Source organism: Colias eurytheme, chromosome 15 (assembly GCF_061535395.1).
Source record: "Colias eurytheme isolate Ceu_HAF_F1 chromosome 15, ilColEury1 Martin Lab GWU primary, whole genome shotgun sequence".
Lineage (NCBI taxonomy): Eukaryota > Metazoa > Arthropoda > Insecta > Lepidoptera > Pieridae > Colias > Colias eurytheme.
In genome coordinates this window covers 10,289,871-10,310,648 of record NC_142994.1, presented here as the reverse complement: position 1 = coordinate 10,310,648, position 20,778 = coordinate 10,289,871, and the positions used below count along the sequence as shown (strand labels likewise).

The 20,778-nt window shown below is 36.4% G+C and overlaps 1 protein-coding gene across 3 annotated transcripts in view; it reads left to right on the top strand.

Annotated features, from left to right (window-relative positions):
- Positions 1-20,778, top strand: part of jing (AE binding protein 2 jing) — a 134,408-nt gene that overhangs the window by 79,474 nt on the left and 34,156 nt on the right. The window contains exon 1 of one of the 3 annotated variants that reach the window (XM_090110480.1): positions 15,847-16,073. The exons of 1 other annotated variant lie outside the window; for it this stretch is intronic. In XM_090110480.1, the coding sequence (XP_089966606.1) occupies positions 16,054-16,073 (20 nt within the window). In that variant the 5' untranslated portion in view covers positions 15,847-16,053. Of the gene's footprint in view, positions 1-15,846; positions 16,166-20,778 lie in introns of those variants that run through there. One more of the 3 variants, XM_090110481.1, reaches the window with a different exon arrangement.

Below are 20,778 nucleotides of genomic sequence, written 5' to 3'. Positions count from 1 at the left end.
TATCGATTCGTATTTTTCAAACCGTTTATTATAATTATAACTATACTAGCTTTCCACCCGCAGCTTCGCCCGCGCAGTCAAAGAAAAACCCGTATAGTTCCCGTTCCCGTGGGATTTCCGGGATAAAACCGATCCTATTTCCCAGGATAAAAAGTAGCCTATGTCCTTTCTCGGGTATCAAAATATCTCTATACCTACCATATTTCATGCAAATTTGTTAAGTAGTTAAGGCGTGATTGAGTAACAGACAGACAGACAGAGTTACTTTCGCATTTATAATATTAGTATGGATTACAACCTTATTTCAATGAGAAATGTATTAAAATTCGTAAGTCGCAAAATATGTCAGATTATTACTTCAATCAAATCTTAATATAGCTTTTAAAAGTCATAATATTTAAGAACATCACAAAAGTAGAATTAAAATCAGGAATATAAAGCACTTATTACAATTTGAAACTGGTTCCTCCTCCAGTGCGTGCTGCGTGCGTGGGAATTAATTAGCGTATTTATGCAGGCGAATATTAATTCAATTACAATTTTTGACGATCCTTTTAAGAATGTCTTTGATCCGTATCGACTCGAGTATTATGTTACGTACAATGATACGCACTTTGAAATTTGAATACAGTTTTAGTTTTAGGTTTTCGTGTTTTAAAAGATTCCAACTTTATGTTTTATTCTTTTTTTATTCTTTAATTTGTCAAGTTTTAAACAATTTCAGAAAAAACGATACAAAATACACAATCATGTTAAGTTCAATAAGCTATTTTTGAACTGATGCGTTTTATTGATTACATACACTTCTAATATACTTTTTTAACATGTTGCAAACATCAAAGATTGCCCCCCAAACGAGAGTGTCAAATCACAATAAGCAGTGTATTGATCGAGCGAGCAAGTAAATCTAATAAGTTTTTTGTTGGACGCGAAACGAATGAGGTAAAACGTGTTTGAAATAGACAGGGGATTAACTATCCCCTCGTTGGGGCGTCGCAGGGTTGTGTGCGCGCTGCGTGCTGACGACTCGCCGCGAAGGATAGAGGTTCACTTTCATTATTGACGATCTACGTCGGGAGTTTGGAATTCTTGTTTAGATTCTTCTATGTATTATAAATATAGGTAGGTTAGACTGTAGAATGTTTACAAAAGTATATTAGGTGTTGTGTGATTGACTTGGTACAGTAATCACACAAAAATACTCATCGTATCGTATAATTACTTTTATCAAAAATGATGCTGTAGTTTAATTAAAACACCTTAAAATTAATATAATATTGATAACAATCGTCTAAAAAGTACAATCGATATAGATTAACAAAAACAAATATACCCACGTCAAATGTCTAGCAGCTCGTTGACGAGGAAAGTTAAATAAAGAGAAGCATTTCTTTGGAAAGGATCGAAGTTGGTAAGGCGAACAGTGTCAATAAACATGGTCTCAGGTACCAGGTGGTTAGAGGAATAGCGCGGTGCGGCAACGTCGCGCGGGCTGTTTACAATAGAAGTGTACCTACTCGAATGCTTCCAACTAAACTAAACTTACGAAATATCTCTTTTACTCAGTATAAAGTCTTAAATATAACTTTACATCTCTATTGGACTTTACAAAAGCAATATGTTGAGATTAATGTTCATAAATATATTATATTCATGAGCTTAGTGTACACTGTACACGTACAGTTTTCAATTTCAAATTTAAAGCTTATAACCAGTTATGATAGCCATTTTAGTGTTAATAAAACATAATTATTATAGATAGAAGCTTGTTGTAACTTTACTGATTTCTTGTTAATATTTCCTTTCTCTTATACCGATACTAGCGGTCCGCCCCGGCTTCGCCCGTGGTACATATGAAAATAGATGTTGGCCGATTCTCAGACTTACCCGATATGCACAGAAAATTTCATGAGAATCGGTCCACCCGTTTCGGAGGAGTATGCAGACTAACATTGTGACACGAGAATTTTATACATATATGAGATTATACAAAGTAGTATTGACGTAAAATTAAATACTTGCATTAGCAGGGCATATAGTGAAAATTGTTATCAACCTTCGATTGTATCATAAATCTATAGAACTTAGTGGACAGAAACTAGAGAACAATCGTTAACAACCTGTCCTATTAACTGTAGATATAAAATATATTGTTCAGACTAGTGATCATTAAAGTTAAATCTAATTCTACATACCTAGTACAGAACATGAAATACGAGGTATAAATAACACTTAATATTATAAAGTGGAATTATTTATATAATTGTATGTAACTGAAAAATTCGAAAAATGCTTAATCGATAAAAAATACCACTAGAAATTGGCTGAGTTAAGCAGCTAGTCTAACATATTCCGTATTCAGAAATAAGAAAAGTATCTAAAGAGCTTGTAAATATGAGAACACGTTGTAGCGGACGTACCTCTTCCTCAGTACGAGTCCTCCCACACTCCATGCAAGCTCTTTAGCACGTTCACACTGGCTATGTAATGTGTCTACATAATATAATATGGTACGGAAACTTCCCTGCTTGCTGCTATTATAATGCGCTACGAATCTAATTTCAATCTAATCCATACTAATATTATAAATGCGAAAGTATCTCTGTCTGTCTGTCTGTTACTCAATCACGCCTAAACTACTGAACCAATTTTCATGAAATTTGGTATGGAGATATTTTGATACCCAAGAAAGGACATAGGCTACTTTTTATCCCGGGAAAATGACACAATCCCGTAAATCCCACGGAAACGGGAACTATGCGGGTTTTTCTTTGACTGTGCGGGCGAAGCCGCGGGTGTAAACCTAGTTTCTAATATGTATGGTTTAGATTGTATATTGGATAAAATTGACTTTTAAATTTTTATCAATCATAATCATCGCTATAATATTTTGACATATCATCATTATACTACGATAATAGAAACCCATTTACTTTATTAAAAGAAACCGGGTTTTTACATTTTTCGCATCAAAACTAATCTGCCCAAAAAAGATCACCGATTGTGTCACTATCTCACTATTCTAAGTATTCATATCAACATTGAAAATATCGTGGTATCAACGTAAGCATGTCTGTAGATAACTCATTCAGTAATTACACGAGCAGAATTTGGAGTAACTTACGTAACAATATCAAACAATATCAAAAAGTTTCCGCCTAGTTACACCTTTATCTGTTAGCGTTTATCGGTACTTCGTGTAGTCGCTATTATCATACCGTGAGATTTGCCGCCGCTTTGCGAATTGAAAACATCGCTCTAATTTTGTATACTATATGCGTATGTTATTTCATTCAGATTTTGCATGATTCGTAAGATCACGAGATTTTTGACAAAAAAGTAAGAAGTTACTAGTTACTTGTTTCATTGAGTTGTGCAATGTACATATTAGATAAAACATTTCAATAAAACAAATACGCAGAAGTGATAACTGTTGTAAGGGCAAAGGTATTCTTTTCATGATATTTGATAAGGAAACACTAACTACATAGACATCATCATTATAATGTTTTTTTAAGAATGTTCCACTTTGATGGTTGATTTTTACAGCCGGCCAAAAGTCGATGAGGGTTTTAATTTGTTATGTTTCAAATTTTATTTTTATTGACATAAAGTGCAGTTGTAAAATGTTTTTGTTTTGTTTGCAGGTACGTTGGGGCAGTGACGTGGGAATGGGTCGGCCGGACCGGCCGGCGGCGGTAGGGTTACACTACAGGCCTGTATATTGGTATATAGGTATATATTGCCTGTATGAATATCTGTGAATGAATGTAAATAATAACTAGTATTAAATATTTAATTACCTAATTTTATTTTACTTGAATCGATAAAAAAAGCTAAAATTTATTCTTGCCGCCAAGAAGTTAGGAATTCTCTCCAAAGTGGCGGAATTCTTCACACCGGAACAGCTCCTTAACCTTTATAAAGCTCAAGTTCGGTCGGGTGTGGAGTATTGTTCTCACCTTTGGGCTGATGCAGCAAAATACCAACTTAGCGCCTTGGACTCGATTGAAAAACGAGCCATAAGGCTTATCGGGAATGAGGCCCTCCCCACCTCGAAACTACACAGCTTGGAACATAGTCGAAAAGTGGCTAGTTTGGCAGTCTTCTACAGGATCTATCATGGTGAATGTGCTGAAGAACACAGGATATAGGATCTATCATGATTCATGGTGAATGTGCTGCACAACCTGATACCTGCTTCTCCTTTTTACCACCGGTCGAGTCGACGCGGTGCTGGTCTCCACCCCTGTCATCGACATTCCACGCGTTAAGCGTTACGCTTCTTCCTTTCTCGTGCATACCAGTAGGGAATGGAACAATCTTCCGGCCTGCGTGTTTCCTGATAATTATAATCTGGACTTATTCAAAAGAAAAGTGAATAGGCATTAGGTCAGCATGCTCTATCCTAGACCATGCTTATCGCTTTCCATCAGGCGAAGCGATGGTCAAATGCTTGCCTAATCTTGAATGAAAAAAAATATGTATATATATATAAATTGCGATTAGCATCAGGTCGGTTTTTTTAAAGTTCTGATTTAATTCGCTAAATCATTGTTGGTATAATCAAACGATATACTTACTTAATTATCACTATCAATGCACCGCCACAGTCATAATTCATAATACCAAAGTAGATAATATTTTAAGTTTCCGAAAATGCTTTAGTTTCAACTTTCAATGTATAAATATATAGTTGGTAAGGCGAGAATAGATCAAAGGTGTACCAAACGTGCCTCCAGCCTTCACTTACAGGGCGGTCTCTCGTTTGAACCGGCATGCATGTGTGCATGTGTAGCTATAGGTATACATATAACGCATGCATATGTATAAGAGTGCAGTGGTACGGTTAGAATAACAGTGGCGTAATATGTATTGATGTTGTATTTGAAAGGTTTTTATGTGGTTCAGTGCCTCCTGCGTACACTTGTTTGCTAGAAATAATTCACAAAAATACAAGCATATTGCATGTTCTTTGTGTAAATAACGAACAACAAAAGAATTGCTATAAGTTTGTAGAAAGGCTCGAATCCGTGTTTTCGTCGAACCTCAAAAGGGCATAACAGCTGTTACGGGATCTATTACATTTATTATTTCCTTCCACTTTAGCTAAACCTTTACTTCCATTACGTAAAATATGATCAGACAGCAGAAAAACTCTCGAGCACAAAGCGAACCCTACTAGGATATCCAATTATAAAATACATATTTAAAGTGTGCAAACGGCGTGGGCCCTCGTAATTCAATTCACCGTTTCGAGTTACTTGTTGACAAATCCATTATTCTGACGTGAAGTGGGTTCGCCGTACGACCCAACTCGATCGAATTGATAATTCAGGGATAGATGGAGCTCCAATCGAGACTCCGCTGCCACATTAGCTGTTATCTTCCAGTGATTTTATAGGTTTCCGATAAATAAGAGTTTCTACTCAGAAAATAGTTGTCAAGCAAGGATTTAGGAGAACAAGGTTGTGATTGTGTGCGCTATCTAATTTAAAGAGATACGTTATCGTATTGTTATCTACTTTTAAATTATTTAAGAGACCTTGAACTTGACTCCTTGTGGCTGAACGATTTTGTTTCGAAGTCTTCATTATCAGTTGATTAATTATTATTCACAATGCAGCTGTGTCTCTTCATCTGAATAGATAAAACTAGATTTGTTTGAAAGTAAGTATTACCTAAAACCTAATCTAACCACAAACTTATTTATAATCATATTAAAACTCCCAAGTCTAAAATATACCGCGCAGACAGATAATTAAATTAGAATATTAAAATGAAACTTTGCGTCAACGTCCATTATAAAGTTTGAAAGTTTCGAAGGGAATAAGGCGAAGGTAATAAAAGTAGATAAGAGAAGGGCAAACTATAAAGTTTTATTACTAGAAACTTCCACGGAGCCAGGTAGTTTAGCAGGTAAGTGCTGATAACTCAAGTTGCAAGTAAACATTGAATTGATATCGAATCTATTTCGAAATTGTGGACCATTTCAGCCAATTTGGTGTTTGTTTAGACAATCTATTGCCGCTAACAACGGAATTGCGAATTCAATCTAATCGAACTGTATAATGTTACTAAAATACGAAAATCCTGCCTTGCTTCACTTACTCGTGATCTGGAAACGTTGTTCAGAATATTATACGCAGTTTTGATATAAGTTATTGAGTCACGTCTCCCTTAGACAGCGCGTCCCATAGGACAGACACTTTTCACATTTTCACTAACCAATTTTTTTTTACGGGCAAGTAGGAGAACAACATTTTGTACCAGACCAAGATTATTTTTCTTACTGCTGAAAATAAAACCCAGGACATTTCGCTGCTATGCTCACGCCTTAACCACTTTTACAGTCATCAGCTGTTTCCTTACGACACACCAGCCACCTAAGTGCCAAGTTTTTGTCTATACAAACGACACCATTAGTCAAAGGATAGAATTGGTAGTTGAAGGGATCATTATGTAGCGACATCCCTGTATTTGAGCACATCGGTGCCGCATAGCGGTTTGCAGAATATAAATAGGGCACTAGAGGAGAGAACATTTCCGCTGGCGTAGGGTTGGCAGATAGCGTAAAATGTATACCTAATAGAAAAAGTTTCCAGATAAGAACTTATATAGTCAAAATAGGTTTGAACGAAAAAACGGGAGAATTCATACAAAGAATTTCACAATGATTTCAAAGCTATTAGCACAACAATAATTTGTATACGATATATGATAGCTTCCGATAACAAATATGATAAAGATACTGTAGGCCGTAGGGTATATCTTAGACAACAAAATATTTATTTAAACATTTCTAGTTAATTAGTAAATTATCTAGAAATGTTTTGAATAATCTCGTTGTGGCAGCCCTGATCGGAACCCGCAGCTTTGTCGGCGCTCTGTTATCTCATACCGACAAACGTAAATACATAGTTAGTAATTGCACTCGATGCGTTTTGCTGTTTTTTGTCTCGCTTTATACTGTCTTTGTTCCTCCTTGAGGTTAGTAAGAATTACGCCGTTAGACGGTTTTTGACCCTGATTTGGGTACGTTAAAAATATGAATATTGATATAAATGGCTATAAACTTAAGCTTCTTTGTAAGATAAAAGGGAAGATGCTAAGATGAATCTCAAAGGAATGTAGCAAGGTGTTTAATATTTGCTAAAATAAATACTAATTCATTATACATATTAAAATGACACTGATAGATTATATTCCCACTGTCTCCTTAATAGACGAAACTGTAAATGCATTATAATATATAAATTCCCAAGGCAGCTATGTTTAATATTTCCAACACGTCCCTAATTGATGTCTAGCTTTAAGATTGAGCTAAGATTTATTGGATATTCTTATCTGCCTTGTTTCGCGTCTACCGTTAAATATTGCAAATGCAGCGTGCGTGGGTACCGCCGTGCGAGATGAATTTGATGTTTGCTAAATAACCATATAATATAGCTACATAAAACACGTAATCATAAATTAAATTGTTAACTTTAATTCGAAGAAAAATATGTTGGTTCTGTAGTATTGGTGAACAAAAAATCTATAAAAATCAGTTTATAAATAGTAACAGATGTATAATTTTTCTTGTATTGATGTAATCCTATCACACTGTAACTTATCCGATCGTTGATAGTTTATGATGCATTTGTTAGATCGCAGAGTTTTATCATCATTCATTGTACAGATAAGCGAAGGGCCCGTTGTCGCTTGCCATCTAATTGACACGAGATTTGATCTAGCAACGCTAATGTATAGTTCTGTCTTTGCCATTATCGATAATATCTGATATACGCTCGAAATAATTTAACATACGCCGTGTTACTAATTACCGTGTAATATATCGAATGAGACGTTATCTTGGATAAGCAAGCACAGTTTTTAAAATCGGATGGTAATTATAATTAAAATCGATCCTAATAGGAACCCTATCACGCGTGCGACGTCCGGCATTTTCCAGAATCCCCTGCACGTTACAAAAGACAAGAAACAAAACGAATATTTAAATCTTAATGTCCCCTGACGCCTTAAATCCGTTTATCTGGGCGAGCGGGGGCCGCCGGTACGCGATTTTCGCCCTTTTTGCCCTTCTGCGTTAATGCCGCCTCCAAGATTTATGAGTTCAACCTTAGCCCGATCCAGTCTAACTCGTTGCCGCTAATTAATTTAAACGTGCCCGTATACATTATAAGTGTAACACTATAGGACACGGCTTTTTCAATCTAGAGTTGCAACGCCGTGTTTGTAGCTATATTTTCATATGTATTTCTGCTCTGATTAGCAATACTGAACTTTGTCGTTTGTTCATTTGTTGTCTATTGTCTGATTTAAATGAACGATGACGATTTATATCCTATATTGTTAAAACATTGTTAATTATAAAAAGGATTGGTCTAATTTATCTCTAAAACGTTTGCCATGAATATTGTCCATTGCAGTCGGTAAAAATGTAAGTTATTCCCGAAATGGGGTCAGCGGCGATGACGCCCAATCGACGGCAGTGCGTGGCTCGCGGACCTATTATTTGTTCCCTTTTGCCGCTGCAGAGCTCTATCCGCTTTGTTTTTGCTTGTTTCATATTGGGAAAATTTGTTAAATGCCTATAAAAAGTGCCCTCGTTTGCTTGACAGCGCTTTAGTGCTTTTTATGAAAGTTTTATTAGTATTTTAGTTGTATAGATTGTTTTCACTTTTTATGCTATTCGTATATAATATTTTTTATATAATACTAGCAATGCCCTGCGGTTTCACCCGCATAGATGCGATATCGTTACAGTGAAAAGTCTACTATAGGTCGGACTATAGGTTTAATTTTGAATCACATGAAAATCACCTTTACCCCGTCCCGCACTACGGCCTTTGTTTTTTTTTTTTTTTTGTTTTAGTGGGGAAATCTTTCATAGATACCCACGGCCTCCGGGGGAGGGGCCGTGGGTTATGTCGGATTCCTACCGACCAAAACCCCACTGTGTTCCGTCAAGACGCATATTGGTAGAATTCCTCCGTGACCCCCGCACTACGGCCTGCTCGAACAGTATACCTACTATTTTCTGTAGATTGACACTTTTAAAAATTCGTTATATCTTTGGAATGGAATATCCAATTCTTTTCATTTAAAAAGTATTTTGCTGGTATTGAAACAGTCTATAATAAAACATCATTTAATGGGATAAGGATTAATATATGTGTATGGATAACATGGTTTGAATACTGTCGGCACTTCTATTTACTTTGAAAACGTAAAAAAGTTGTTGTAGTAACATAACTACTGAAGATGGACATATGGTATCGCGGACTTTCTTGTTGATATTGATCCATTCTATAATACCGTAGAACATTTTTTTGTTCTATCTTCAATAGATTCCGCAGCGCACGCGATGACAGAAGTTTTATTGAGGATTTTTTTACACCTTGGGTTACACTATTGCATTTTTGGTAAGGATCTCTATTTTTTTTGAAAATGCAATATAGCCTATGTTGCTCAGTAAAGATGCAGCTTTCTAATGGTGAAAGAATTTTTGAAATCGGTCCAGTAGTTTTTGCGTGAAAACCATACATACATACATACATACATACTTACAAACTTTTCCTCTTTATAATATTAGTATAGACATATTTTAAAATTATAGGATAGTCCAAAATGTTACATCATGCAATTATTTAAATGTGTGCTACGGTATCGTGCTACATTTAACCGGTTTTAGCTAGATCTCTAAACGCCCTCACATATTTGGAAGGCGAATTCCACTCCTTGCCCGGGAAATAAGAACATTCTGTTTCGTATATTTTCATTAGTCTTTGTTCATTTCTTTGAAGAACGCGTTCTTTGTGTCTAGTGCGTAGTTATTCTTCCATTGTTTCAGTTGAATAAAAATAGTAGTCCAAGAACGCTTTTTAAACTGTGTATTTTCTGACGGCCTTGTGCCAAAAATTGCAATTTTCTGCTGCTCTTAGTGAGATTTCGTGTCAACGCTTATAACTCTTGTTGTAAAAATCTTGTACAAATTGTACATTTTTAAATAAAATAATATGCAGTAGTAAAAAGCGAAACGAAGCCATTTAATCGAAAGCGCTTGAAGCGCTCCACGGTTGGAATGCTAGACGAGCGAGCGATTGATTGGTAAATTGTCGCTATCGTATACGAGCGGTCCCTTTCCGGCCACTGTTCTTTTTGTATGCCCCTTATTTTACGTGTATGGATAATTTATAACGCTTCTCTGATGTTGCTAGGGAAGTGCGCGATGGATTTAGACACGTCTTGGGGTGACAGCGCTATCTAAAACCGGTTTGGGGAATCATTCTTTCTTGTTTCTAGGGTTTGTGACAATTTATCAAGTGAATGTTTTATTACGTGTGTAATGCTTAAAACATCTTTATCAGATTATTCACATAGTGCTATATTTGTGCATGTTTAATTGGAATAAAACTTGGCCCTTTCCGTCACACTTGTGAAACTTAACGACCCGTTACTAATCATAAGTGAATATTGTTATGTTTAGAACGTAGAGTTTAAATTGAGGTGCCGTGATGTTGTAATTAACGATTACCTGTGGGCGATACTAACATCCGAATGTACTCAATTTTTTTTGTTCACGCACTTTAAATATTCACTTCAAGTACTTTAGAAATGAAATACCTACTTCAGACTAACCGCACTTGTATACTGTATGTTATACACGAACACCATTAACAAATTAAGTGTTAACACAAAAATAAATATTTATTATTTATACGCTCATGGCATCTGAAGTAGAATTCAACTTTTCACTCAAGGCTGTAATGTCAATCATAACTTCTAAGGGATCAATCCATTTAACATAATCCACCCCTTCAGAAATTCCTTCTGTAACCGACTTGAACTCGTAAAAAATTCAAAGATCCGTATGGAGAGCAAAGTAAGCCACTGACGCCGTCAATTTTATAAAAAACGGCGTTACAATCGCGACGCAGGTCCCTCTAAAAGGGATATGCAAAGAAATGTATTCACGGTGGAAAGAGCTTTCGTTTGTAGGTCAAAGCGGCGTCGGTAACTGGAGTCCGGGTTAGTGCCGCCCTCCGACGCGACACCCCGACTTTGAAATTGAGAGATGTTACGGAAGCAAGCGCCGCGGGTGATTTTCCACCCCTCGATCCTGTGAACTGGCTACCGACATCAAAGTGCAAAATTTTATTATTACATTACGTGTACATGACGGCAAAGCACTTCTACTTAGAGATTTAATCTAGCGTCGAGTCGTTGGTCGATTAACTGGTAAAAAAAGTTTAATTTGATAATTTCCTTGAGTCCAGAATGTTCCTAAAATATTAAGGGAAAATATTGCAATTTTCTGCTCTGTTTTTACTGAGATTTGTGGTAGGTACATAAAACTCAGAAAAGTTTCAGATAGTTAATAGTAGTAGTAATATTAAAAAATATCTTGATTCCGTGAACTAACAAGGCTATAATAATAAGAATAGCTGCAAAAATGAGGCGAAAAAAATTTTTCGATCGTAAAGCACTCTCTGATGCTTCGCATCATGAGTCGTGCAATTAAAAGTTAAAGAAAAAGAATGTATTTATCTATCTCGTGCACGCAAAATGGTGTCCAAAGCTCGAACATTACGGGCTCGTGCCCAATCTGTTACACCAGAAATACTGCAGTAATTATTCAGTTAAATCCTAATTAAATGTCATAAAACGTCGGTCATTGCCGTCGTAATGGATTTTGCACTCGAGTACTGAGGATAAATACGAGAGATCAGGTTATGATAACCTTACCTCACCTTTGAAAAAATAATTAATCAACGTTCCGGACCAGCTAACAGTGCAGGTAAAGATTTCGCTTTGATTTTAATGACGTTTCTAGTAAATTAATAGAAGAAAATCTTCTGGATATCCTCCATTTTGCAATTCATTGAATGGTTTGAAATATTAGTGGTGGTATAACTAATCCACGGAACTGTTGGACAAATAAAGAAATTGTTTCTTTCAACACAAGCTTATTAAGAACAGCGTGCAAAACAGATAAGCGTTAAAATGTAAATTAAATTAGTGCGCGATGAGCTAAATATAGTAAAAGCATGATAAATCTAACACAAAGAAACAAGTAAAACTCGTAGTAAACGAATCCGTGGCGCAGTGCATACAATAGTGTCAGAGGAGCATCGCCCAAAAGGGCAACTAAGGACACCGCGGGCGTCGATCTCGGACTCGATGATATGATTGTTCAGGCCGATAACACCATCGTCTAACAGTGGTACGAAACTGTGCCAAGAGATCCATTGCACGCTGTAGTCATGTTGTCCACAAGCATGCATCAACACGCTCAATGTAAGCAGCAATGCATGCAACTCATTTCATCATCATCGTTTGTATGTTAATGCATCCGTAAATCTAACTAATGGGTTGCGGTCGAGTTCGGATTAGCAAACATCGAAATTCTGTAAACGAACGAAGTTTTCATTAATATTTGTACGTTGATGGCAATAAATGTTTTATGGTTAACAGCATTTATGAGGTTTTTGTCTATATTCAGGAAGTTTTATTGTCCAGGCCGTTGCACTTCTATTTCAATAGTGCTTAAAATCGTTGTTGTTGATTTCTCCTTACGACTTCACATAAAAATAAAGGAGTATCGGACACAAACAAAACAAAAGATTTATCCAGAATTCGTAATGTATGAGTTTACAATCGCCAATCCATTGCGATTCGAGTAACACGTGTAAACAAAATAAAGGACGGGCTATCTGGACGCAGCCGTACATAGAAACACACTCAGGCGCGGCTCGGTCCGAGTATGATAAATGAACGGGCTAACCCCGCTCTCATTCTTCTCTTTGCTCCACGCACAAGGGGGTGTGGGTGGAGATATGACATTAATGGAAATAAGTGACAGCGCAAAAACCTCAAGGGGAATTGATTAATCAAACACGAGTGAGCATTGGAAATCTGTGGTTTTGCGAAATAAGCCGCTTATAAAGTTGGCGAATTTCCGACAGGAGGTAAATAACCTTTACCTATTGACTTCAGATTGCACAATATTTGCTTGTGTATTGGACATTGTAATTAAATTGTTGGATTTTATAAATTTTACACATTTTCACTTATTATTGCCTATCTCTAGATCTTCATTTATAATTTACAAACTGAATTTCATCCTATTTTTCTGGAGAATTCATTTATTCCAAGGAATTTGGAGGTTAGGATATTATACAATCTCTGACCCTAAGGCTCTGACCTTTTCTATTTTATCACAACTGCATAAAGTGTCATTTATAATCCTTAGTGATTAATTGTTAATTAAATTCGCTGTTGGTACGTAAATCATCACTCGATGCAAATTTGTCCTTAGGTATATGACTTTACAAACATATAAGTAAGCCAACGGATTTAAAATGAAGTTAAAATAAATTATGTAGGGGTGGATGACATTTTGAACAAAGGAATTAAGTAATTAATTTTGCATAATGAATTTCGAGACAAAGCAAGTAAAAAGAATGATTACGTTTTCTGTGCACACGATGTCCCTGAGTGCGGTAATCTCCTTTAAAGCAACGAGCTAAGGTTCACACTTTGATGTGGATAAATTTAATTATACGCTATGTTAACTTGGTATTCCATATTCCAAAGGATACCGGAGACAGAGTAGCCACAAAGCGTCGCCGAGAATACGCAAACAGGTGTCGAGTCCGAGGTTATATTTGCATATAAATAGAGTTCCTGCTTAACTGTAACAGGCTATCGTCTCTTTCGCTCGTGTTAGTGTGTGCTCGGTTAGAGAAGCGCGTGGTCTGCGGAGCCCCGGCACTTCGCAGCGCACGCACTCGTGTAGTCTGCACGCTAGCTCCAGGACAGGCTATTTGTGAACGGTGATGTAATGTGGACGATACAGTGGCTCGTCACCGTAACCTCTATTATTTTATAGCTGACGAATTGAACGTCGTTATCGGCCGGAGTGGCCTTCCTATAAATTCGATTGTATCGTTGCTATTTTAAATTAACGTGAATTCTATTAGCCTAGGACAACCTAATTAGTATTTATGTACTGAATTGTTATCGATTTATTTACTCAGCGTAGGAATTAAAATACATTTTAATTTATTTTGCATTCGAAGTCGATAATACAAAATAAAAAAAGTTTGTGCGATCATTGGTCGATCGGCAATCGATCCGGTTCCCCGTCTCTTCCGTTATCTCTTTAATAGTTCGTCTATTACATCATAAGAATGCTGCCTTAGTGCGTGACCCGTCTGCGTAGGCGCAGGTGACATGCGAACTGTAACTCTGACATCTAACAACGTAACTACATTCTCGTTCCCGGTACCCCTGTTATTTGTTGTTCTTGTTTTTTCCAAACGTTTTCTATTTGTTCCGTCGTTGGGGCCGTTTTTTGCTGGGTATCGTTCGTCCTCGAAGGTTCAGAGCGTTTTTACTGGAAGTGGGGGCGAGGGTGCGCGGGAGGGGGGTCGTGCCGCGTCCCTCCCCGCCGCGCGGCTCGTCCTTGGCCCGAGCGTTCACCTTGGCGCGCTGCGCTGCCGCACCACAGGTAACAAAGTTCCGCGAACTACGTGATTTCTATGGCTGTCCGAAAGTGGATCCCGGAGTAGGTATCTCTGGACCTACTCGCTCGGCGCTAATGTTACTGGGAACTTTGTAATGAAACACTATGAACTACCCTCTGGCGAAGACCTCCATACGAGCGCACGCTGCTTACTTTACAGATACCTAATGCCTTCGGACATTAGAACAGAATATGATACTTTATTCACGGAAGCTAATCGATGTGGTGGTCTTAATATAATGTCGTGTATTTCTGTGCTGTTTGTTCTACTTACGATATTCGAATTTACAACCTCCCCGCGGCGATTTTATTACTTTCGTCATTCTCGAACATAATAAAATAAATGTTTCATTGTCGCTTTCGATTGCGCTAAAAATAGGCGATACACTGCGTTGGTATTTCTTAGTTCATATTAGCGAATTGTTTCAGGAAGACGGTTGCGTTACTGAATGTACCTATGAATAGAAAAATTAAAACATGTAAAACTTAAATGTCTAATTAGTACATATAATAATTACTACTGTAACGTAAAAAGAGTTTGCAATTGTTAAAACAATGGTTTCTATGAATACTATTATAAGGATTTTTCAACAGATTTACTTTCCAAGAACAGAGATAAGGAATGTAATTTTTAAGTTGTTTTCAAGGAAATAAGATAAATGCTTAGATAAACTCGGCGAGTGCGGGGGGTCGACTGAGAAAGTTTTTGTATGTGGGTACATTATGACGTTATCTTTGGATTAACAGTCGCGTATTATGACTAAGTGCGAGCGAATGCTTTAAAGAGCGCATCAAGAAGAGCTGGCATTTCTTATCCAATTCTATTTTTACAGCGTTTTTACGGCCTCTACGTTGATTTACTGCTTCAACTCTACATTTGTGGCTTACAACAGAATATTTCACTCGGGTTATAGGCATTTTAGTGCCTTCAGTACCGGCCGATGCCTGTCTTGGTTCGTTCAACTGCCCTATTCTTATATCAGCCACGTTTGTCATAAAAGTGCACCAGTTTTATGTCGCTCGCGGTTTATGCACTGCCGTCGAATGCAACGTGAGACGGCCGACGACTGACGAGCGAGGACGGAGGACTCGGAGCCAGTCGCAGCTCGTCGACCGTAATCTTATCGCGTTTGAGGCCGGACATAGGAAGGGCATTAATTTGAACGGTCGTCGTGAAGCGGCCGAAACCGGTCGGCCGTCCGTAAATAATGGATTAGAGGTGCGAGGGGCGAGGTGGGGGGTGTGGCACGCACCGGCTGCGCGCGCGGGCGCGGGGGGAGCGGCGGTGCGGGGGGCCTGCGCCTCCTGTCAGCTGTTGCGCGCCCGGGACCACGGCGCACTGCCGCCAATGCATCGGTGTTCATAGAGCGCGCCGCCCGTGTGTGCCGCGACTGCCGCGTCAGTGCCGCGCAGTGTCCTCGTGTACTAGTGTGCCAGTGTGATCGATAGTGTGTGATGGCGAGGATGTGCAGTGCTCTACCGTTGCGGAGCTGACCGCCGGCGCTGGGAGATGCGAAGTTATGTTACACCATCGACCGAGGTGATTATCCGGAGCCTTACACGCCATGCATGAGCGCGAACGGTCGCCCCGTGACGATCCTTGTCCGATAGCCCGCCGTTCGATCGCGATCGGTAAGCAACGCCGGCACAATATTTGGCGCTTTTTTACGTTAGTAGCGCAAAGGGCGAAGTTTTTTGTCACGTCTCAACAATAATAATATTATTGTCACCCTATTCGGCAAGGGACGTATTGTTATTTTTTATGCAGTCGCTTTTTTAACAGTTTTGGATGTATTGTAAAAACTTCTGGGTCTTATAAATATCAAATTACGTATACGAACAGTTGAAGAACTTGTAGATATATTTTCTAAACTGTTAATATCGTATTAACAACTTATTTAGTAACTAAAACCAACTTATTTACTAAATAAAAGTGTTGTAGTGCGTAGTAACCATTCATAACAATATGTGAGGATAATGTATGTCTAGGAAATGTCCTCTGTTTTCCTGGAAACCGATATTCAGCATAATAATACATATTGCTAACGCTATTATTGTGCAACGTTACGTTACAACTAAATCTATGTTGAGACTCTGAATTAATTTTGACATAAATAATTATTAATTTGTAAAAGTTTAAAAAAGAATAGGTAATATAGCTAGTTTATTCAAATTATAGAATTTCGTGATACATGTTATCTAACGGCAATAAAAAGGAGGGAGGATATAAAATATATAACTTTCTAGAGTTACAGGAGAACTATATTTAAGTTCGTCCACGCTTTAAACTTCTAAAGTAAAAGTGAAGCAATAGCACAAACGCAAAAGAACACGTTTCTGCAAACATACAATTACTTCGCAATAAACATGATGATTGCAATCGAGCAAAATCGATATTCATAAGTCAAAGCAAAATAACAATTTGTTTACGGATCGCACGCTGCACTCAAGGCATAACGCTAAAGGTCTGGATATGGCAGGTGCATCAAGCACCTTGTGGCCGACCTTCCGGTTTTCCTTACAGAATAATTTATCTATACTTTATCGCTATTCATCTATGACTAAAAAGGCATGAGAAGTACGCGGCAGTCACTTCGGTCAGGGTTGTCAGATGTCAATTAGAATTTAACAACGATTTGCAGGCACTTGTAATTGCTAGGAATTAGTTTTCTGTTTCTAGTTCGTTGTCTATACTTGTTTGATAAACGTGGATCATTAGATACTTTATAATTATCAGGCTGTAAGGGTTATGATTGTGGTCTTACTGCTATTGTATTCTATTTCTTCTTATTCCTTTCCATAGTCTTGTAAAAACATAATTTCTACTAATTTGCTGTGAAATTATTTCAGTATTTGATTAAAATCGAACTTTCTGATCTTTGTGTCCTCAAATGACAAGATACATAATTATGAATCACTATAGAACGATGAGTAAAATATAATTTCTCAAATCGACACACATTTTCGCAACCTCAGTCCTCAGTCGTATAGAAGCAGGAAATAATTGTAATTCCTCACGTATCTGTGGGACATTGGTCACGGCATCCTTGCGGATATTATAACTCTGCTCATTGTTATATAGCTTCTCAGTAATAAGGCTTATTACGTCTTTACTCTTTGTTTCTTTGTAATTATAACATTTCTTGCTAGTAGATGCATTTCTTGTTACAGATGTTTTGACTTTTGAGTCATGTAATATTGTTACGATAATTACTTTTAGGGCCGAGAGGCAAACAAAATATAAGCGCATTAGACAAACTAAACATTAGGCTTTCTTTGAAGCTTTTATTATCTTTACAACATAGTATAACGTTTCGACTTAAAGTTAAATGTACATTACAGTTAAGTGATTCATTTCTCGGTATTGAAATGTATCATAAAAGATTTTTTTACATGATTCCAAATAAGTAATAGCAGTTTAAAATTCATGGAACTTGTCTCTTTATAAGCGTTTCAATATAAACATCATGGTAGTAGCAAGTAGCAACATAACACGTTGATTATAATTTTGTCCACATAATTCATGCGTAGAATAAAATTTAATTGATATTGTTATGTTCAATTAAATTATAATTAATGAATAAACTTAATTTAGATGTAGAGAATGTGTTTAAAAACTACATTGTCCTCAATTAATATTCGTTGTAACAAATGTAGGAATGTACACGGTTCGTTTTAAAATAGATCTCATCATAAAATTAAATACTTACATAGGTATGCATATTCATGTTCATACAGGATTTTGAATGTTTACGCGTACAGGAAATATTAGCACATTTGATGTTATCGCATATTACGTATACGATGTCAACGAACGCCACGCTCCTATTTCATTTCAATGTCATCTCGTCTGTGGAGCATTAGCTTAATGATTCATCGATAATTTAACGATACGAGGCATCTGCTAATGAATTATTTATAAGTATTGTCTTGCCAGCGTTTTTGTCATATTGTTATTTCGGTAGATTTAACGGTTCAGTTCGCGGAGCTGGTAACGGATAGTATTTTAATTCCTAACTTTTTGTTGCCTATGTTAGTTGTTACACTTGTTCGGGTTGTGTGGCTTTATTTGGAATGTGCATGTCATTAAGATACGAGTTTTAAAAGGGTAGAGTTTGTGATTATGGGATATTTCATTGCACAATATTCTATGAATTATGGTTGATATTATATGAATTGTAATGCCAACTTAGAATGCCAAATTATTCAATGCAGATCATGTGATCTGTATTATAATATTGTTATGGTTTATTTATACTTACGCAATCATTTATTTATTTTTACACGCACCTAGTTAAACAATAGTTCTGTAGTTTTTCTATATGTACATATCTTATTTATATAAATGATACCTACGTTACGTACATTAATAAAAAATCAAGAAAAGTAATAATTCACGGAATTCGTATTAAGTAACCCTACATTGATGTGCATCAGGCCGACTACCGAGTTTCTGTTTAATTTTTTCCATGCGTTTTTTGTAAGCATCTCACACGCAACAAAGGGTTTTTTGTGCGTTTTTTTAACAATATAATCTTCAGCATGTTATTTTTTACGTTTTTGTGTTCACCAAAACCGGTCGGGACCGGTTTTCCACGGATCTGATGGTTTATCTTTGGAAATGCATTTATTTTGTTGCATTTTGTTTATTTTTTTGCAATGTCACATGTTGGTGCTATTTTTTTACTCGTTTTGCTCTTCCGGCTTGCTTTATAAGAATTCAATCTGTAAATTTATCTCGTGTATTTCTTTGCAATGTAATTCATGAATGCTGACAAATTGGCGCGGAAAATTACAATTTTTATTATAAAAAAGTGACGTTTTATATGAATGAATCAGGTTGAAGGTTCTTTTAAGACACTGAAAGTTTTAAAAATGAAATTATTAGCACCGCTAATATATCCTAAATAGGTATTGATCACAACGTAAGTAGAAAATATCTATCTTTGGAAAAATACCTAAAATGTCCGGTATATAAATTTAAAAATGTATAACAAGCCGGTAAAATATGAACCTATTTGTTATTTAAAACGTTCGATCAAATGCATGCTTGCAATCGTTAGAAATTATATCAAAAATTCTTCCAAATGGGTACCTATAATCCACAAAAATGTTAAAATTTCATTTTTTTTTCATATACACTTCCACACAATGACCCGCATAATATCTCAAAATAAACATAGACCTATTTGAACAGTTCAAAAATCTACTAGGTGATAATGTGAACTTGTAACTTTGTAAGTAGCGCCCTTCTTGTAGACTTATTTAATCTCAATCCCACGAACCAGTCCAACAGCCTACTGGCTCCGATATAGATACAAGTATTAAAAACATCAAGATAACACAAGAACGTAAAAACCAATTGAATTGTTTTAAGCGTACATTCCACGTCAGCGTAGTTGAAATCGTCCATTCATTAAACCAGACGTGTAGTAAACGACACTACAATGCGATTACATCATCACTTCATGTGTGTCAATGACCTCATCGGGTCACTAGGACTATTGTTCATTTAGTTCCTAAATTATTGTTAGATTCGATCTTTCTATTTGAACAAATTGCCTTTTATTTGGAGGATTTTCTTTATGATATTTGTGCCTATAAAATATTCAGCTGTTATTTTGGTGTCCAAAATTGGCCTATTGTGCTAAATTATAATAATAAAATATTTAGGAATATTTTATTAACGTGTATATTTATTACATCCGTAGCGAATTTGTAATGTTTGATTTATTAATAATAGGTACAATTTTCTATTCGATGTAAAAAATAATAATTATATGTATTGTTAATTTATTATTTGTTTGAAATCATGACTAGAGATAGAAGATCGCAATATACAAAATAGTCCTATTAAACACAAAAAAACAAGCTGATGCATTAATCACTATTATACATAATGGATCATGTATAATTAAAGCAAAAAGCAACATTATGTTCGATAAAAATTAAATAATTTCAACACAAAACGAGTATAAATAATGAAGACAATTTCGCTAAAAGTCAAGTTTGACAGATCGATTATTTAATCGTAGTATTTATAATTGAGAGTGGAATGTTGGGGCTCGACGAATTGTCAGTTAACCGGTTGTCATGTTTACCGCATTATTGATTTATTGTTAACGTCTTAATATTCATAGCTACTTCATTAATCGTTAAATATTGCGTACAATATATTATTTCGTCAGGTAGCATCACGTAGTACATAGTAACTCAATGGTGGCATCAATAAATCTTGTTCTTCA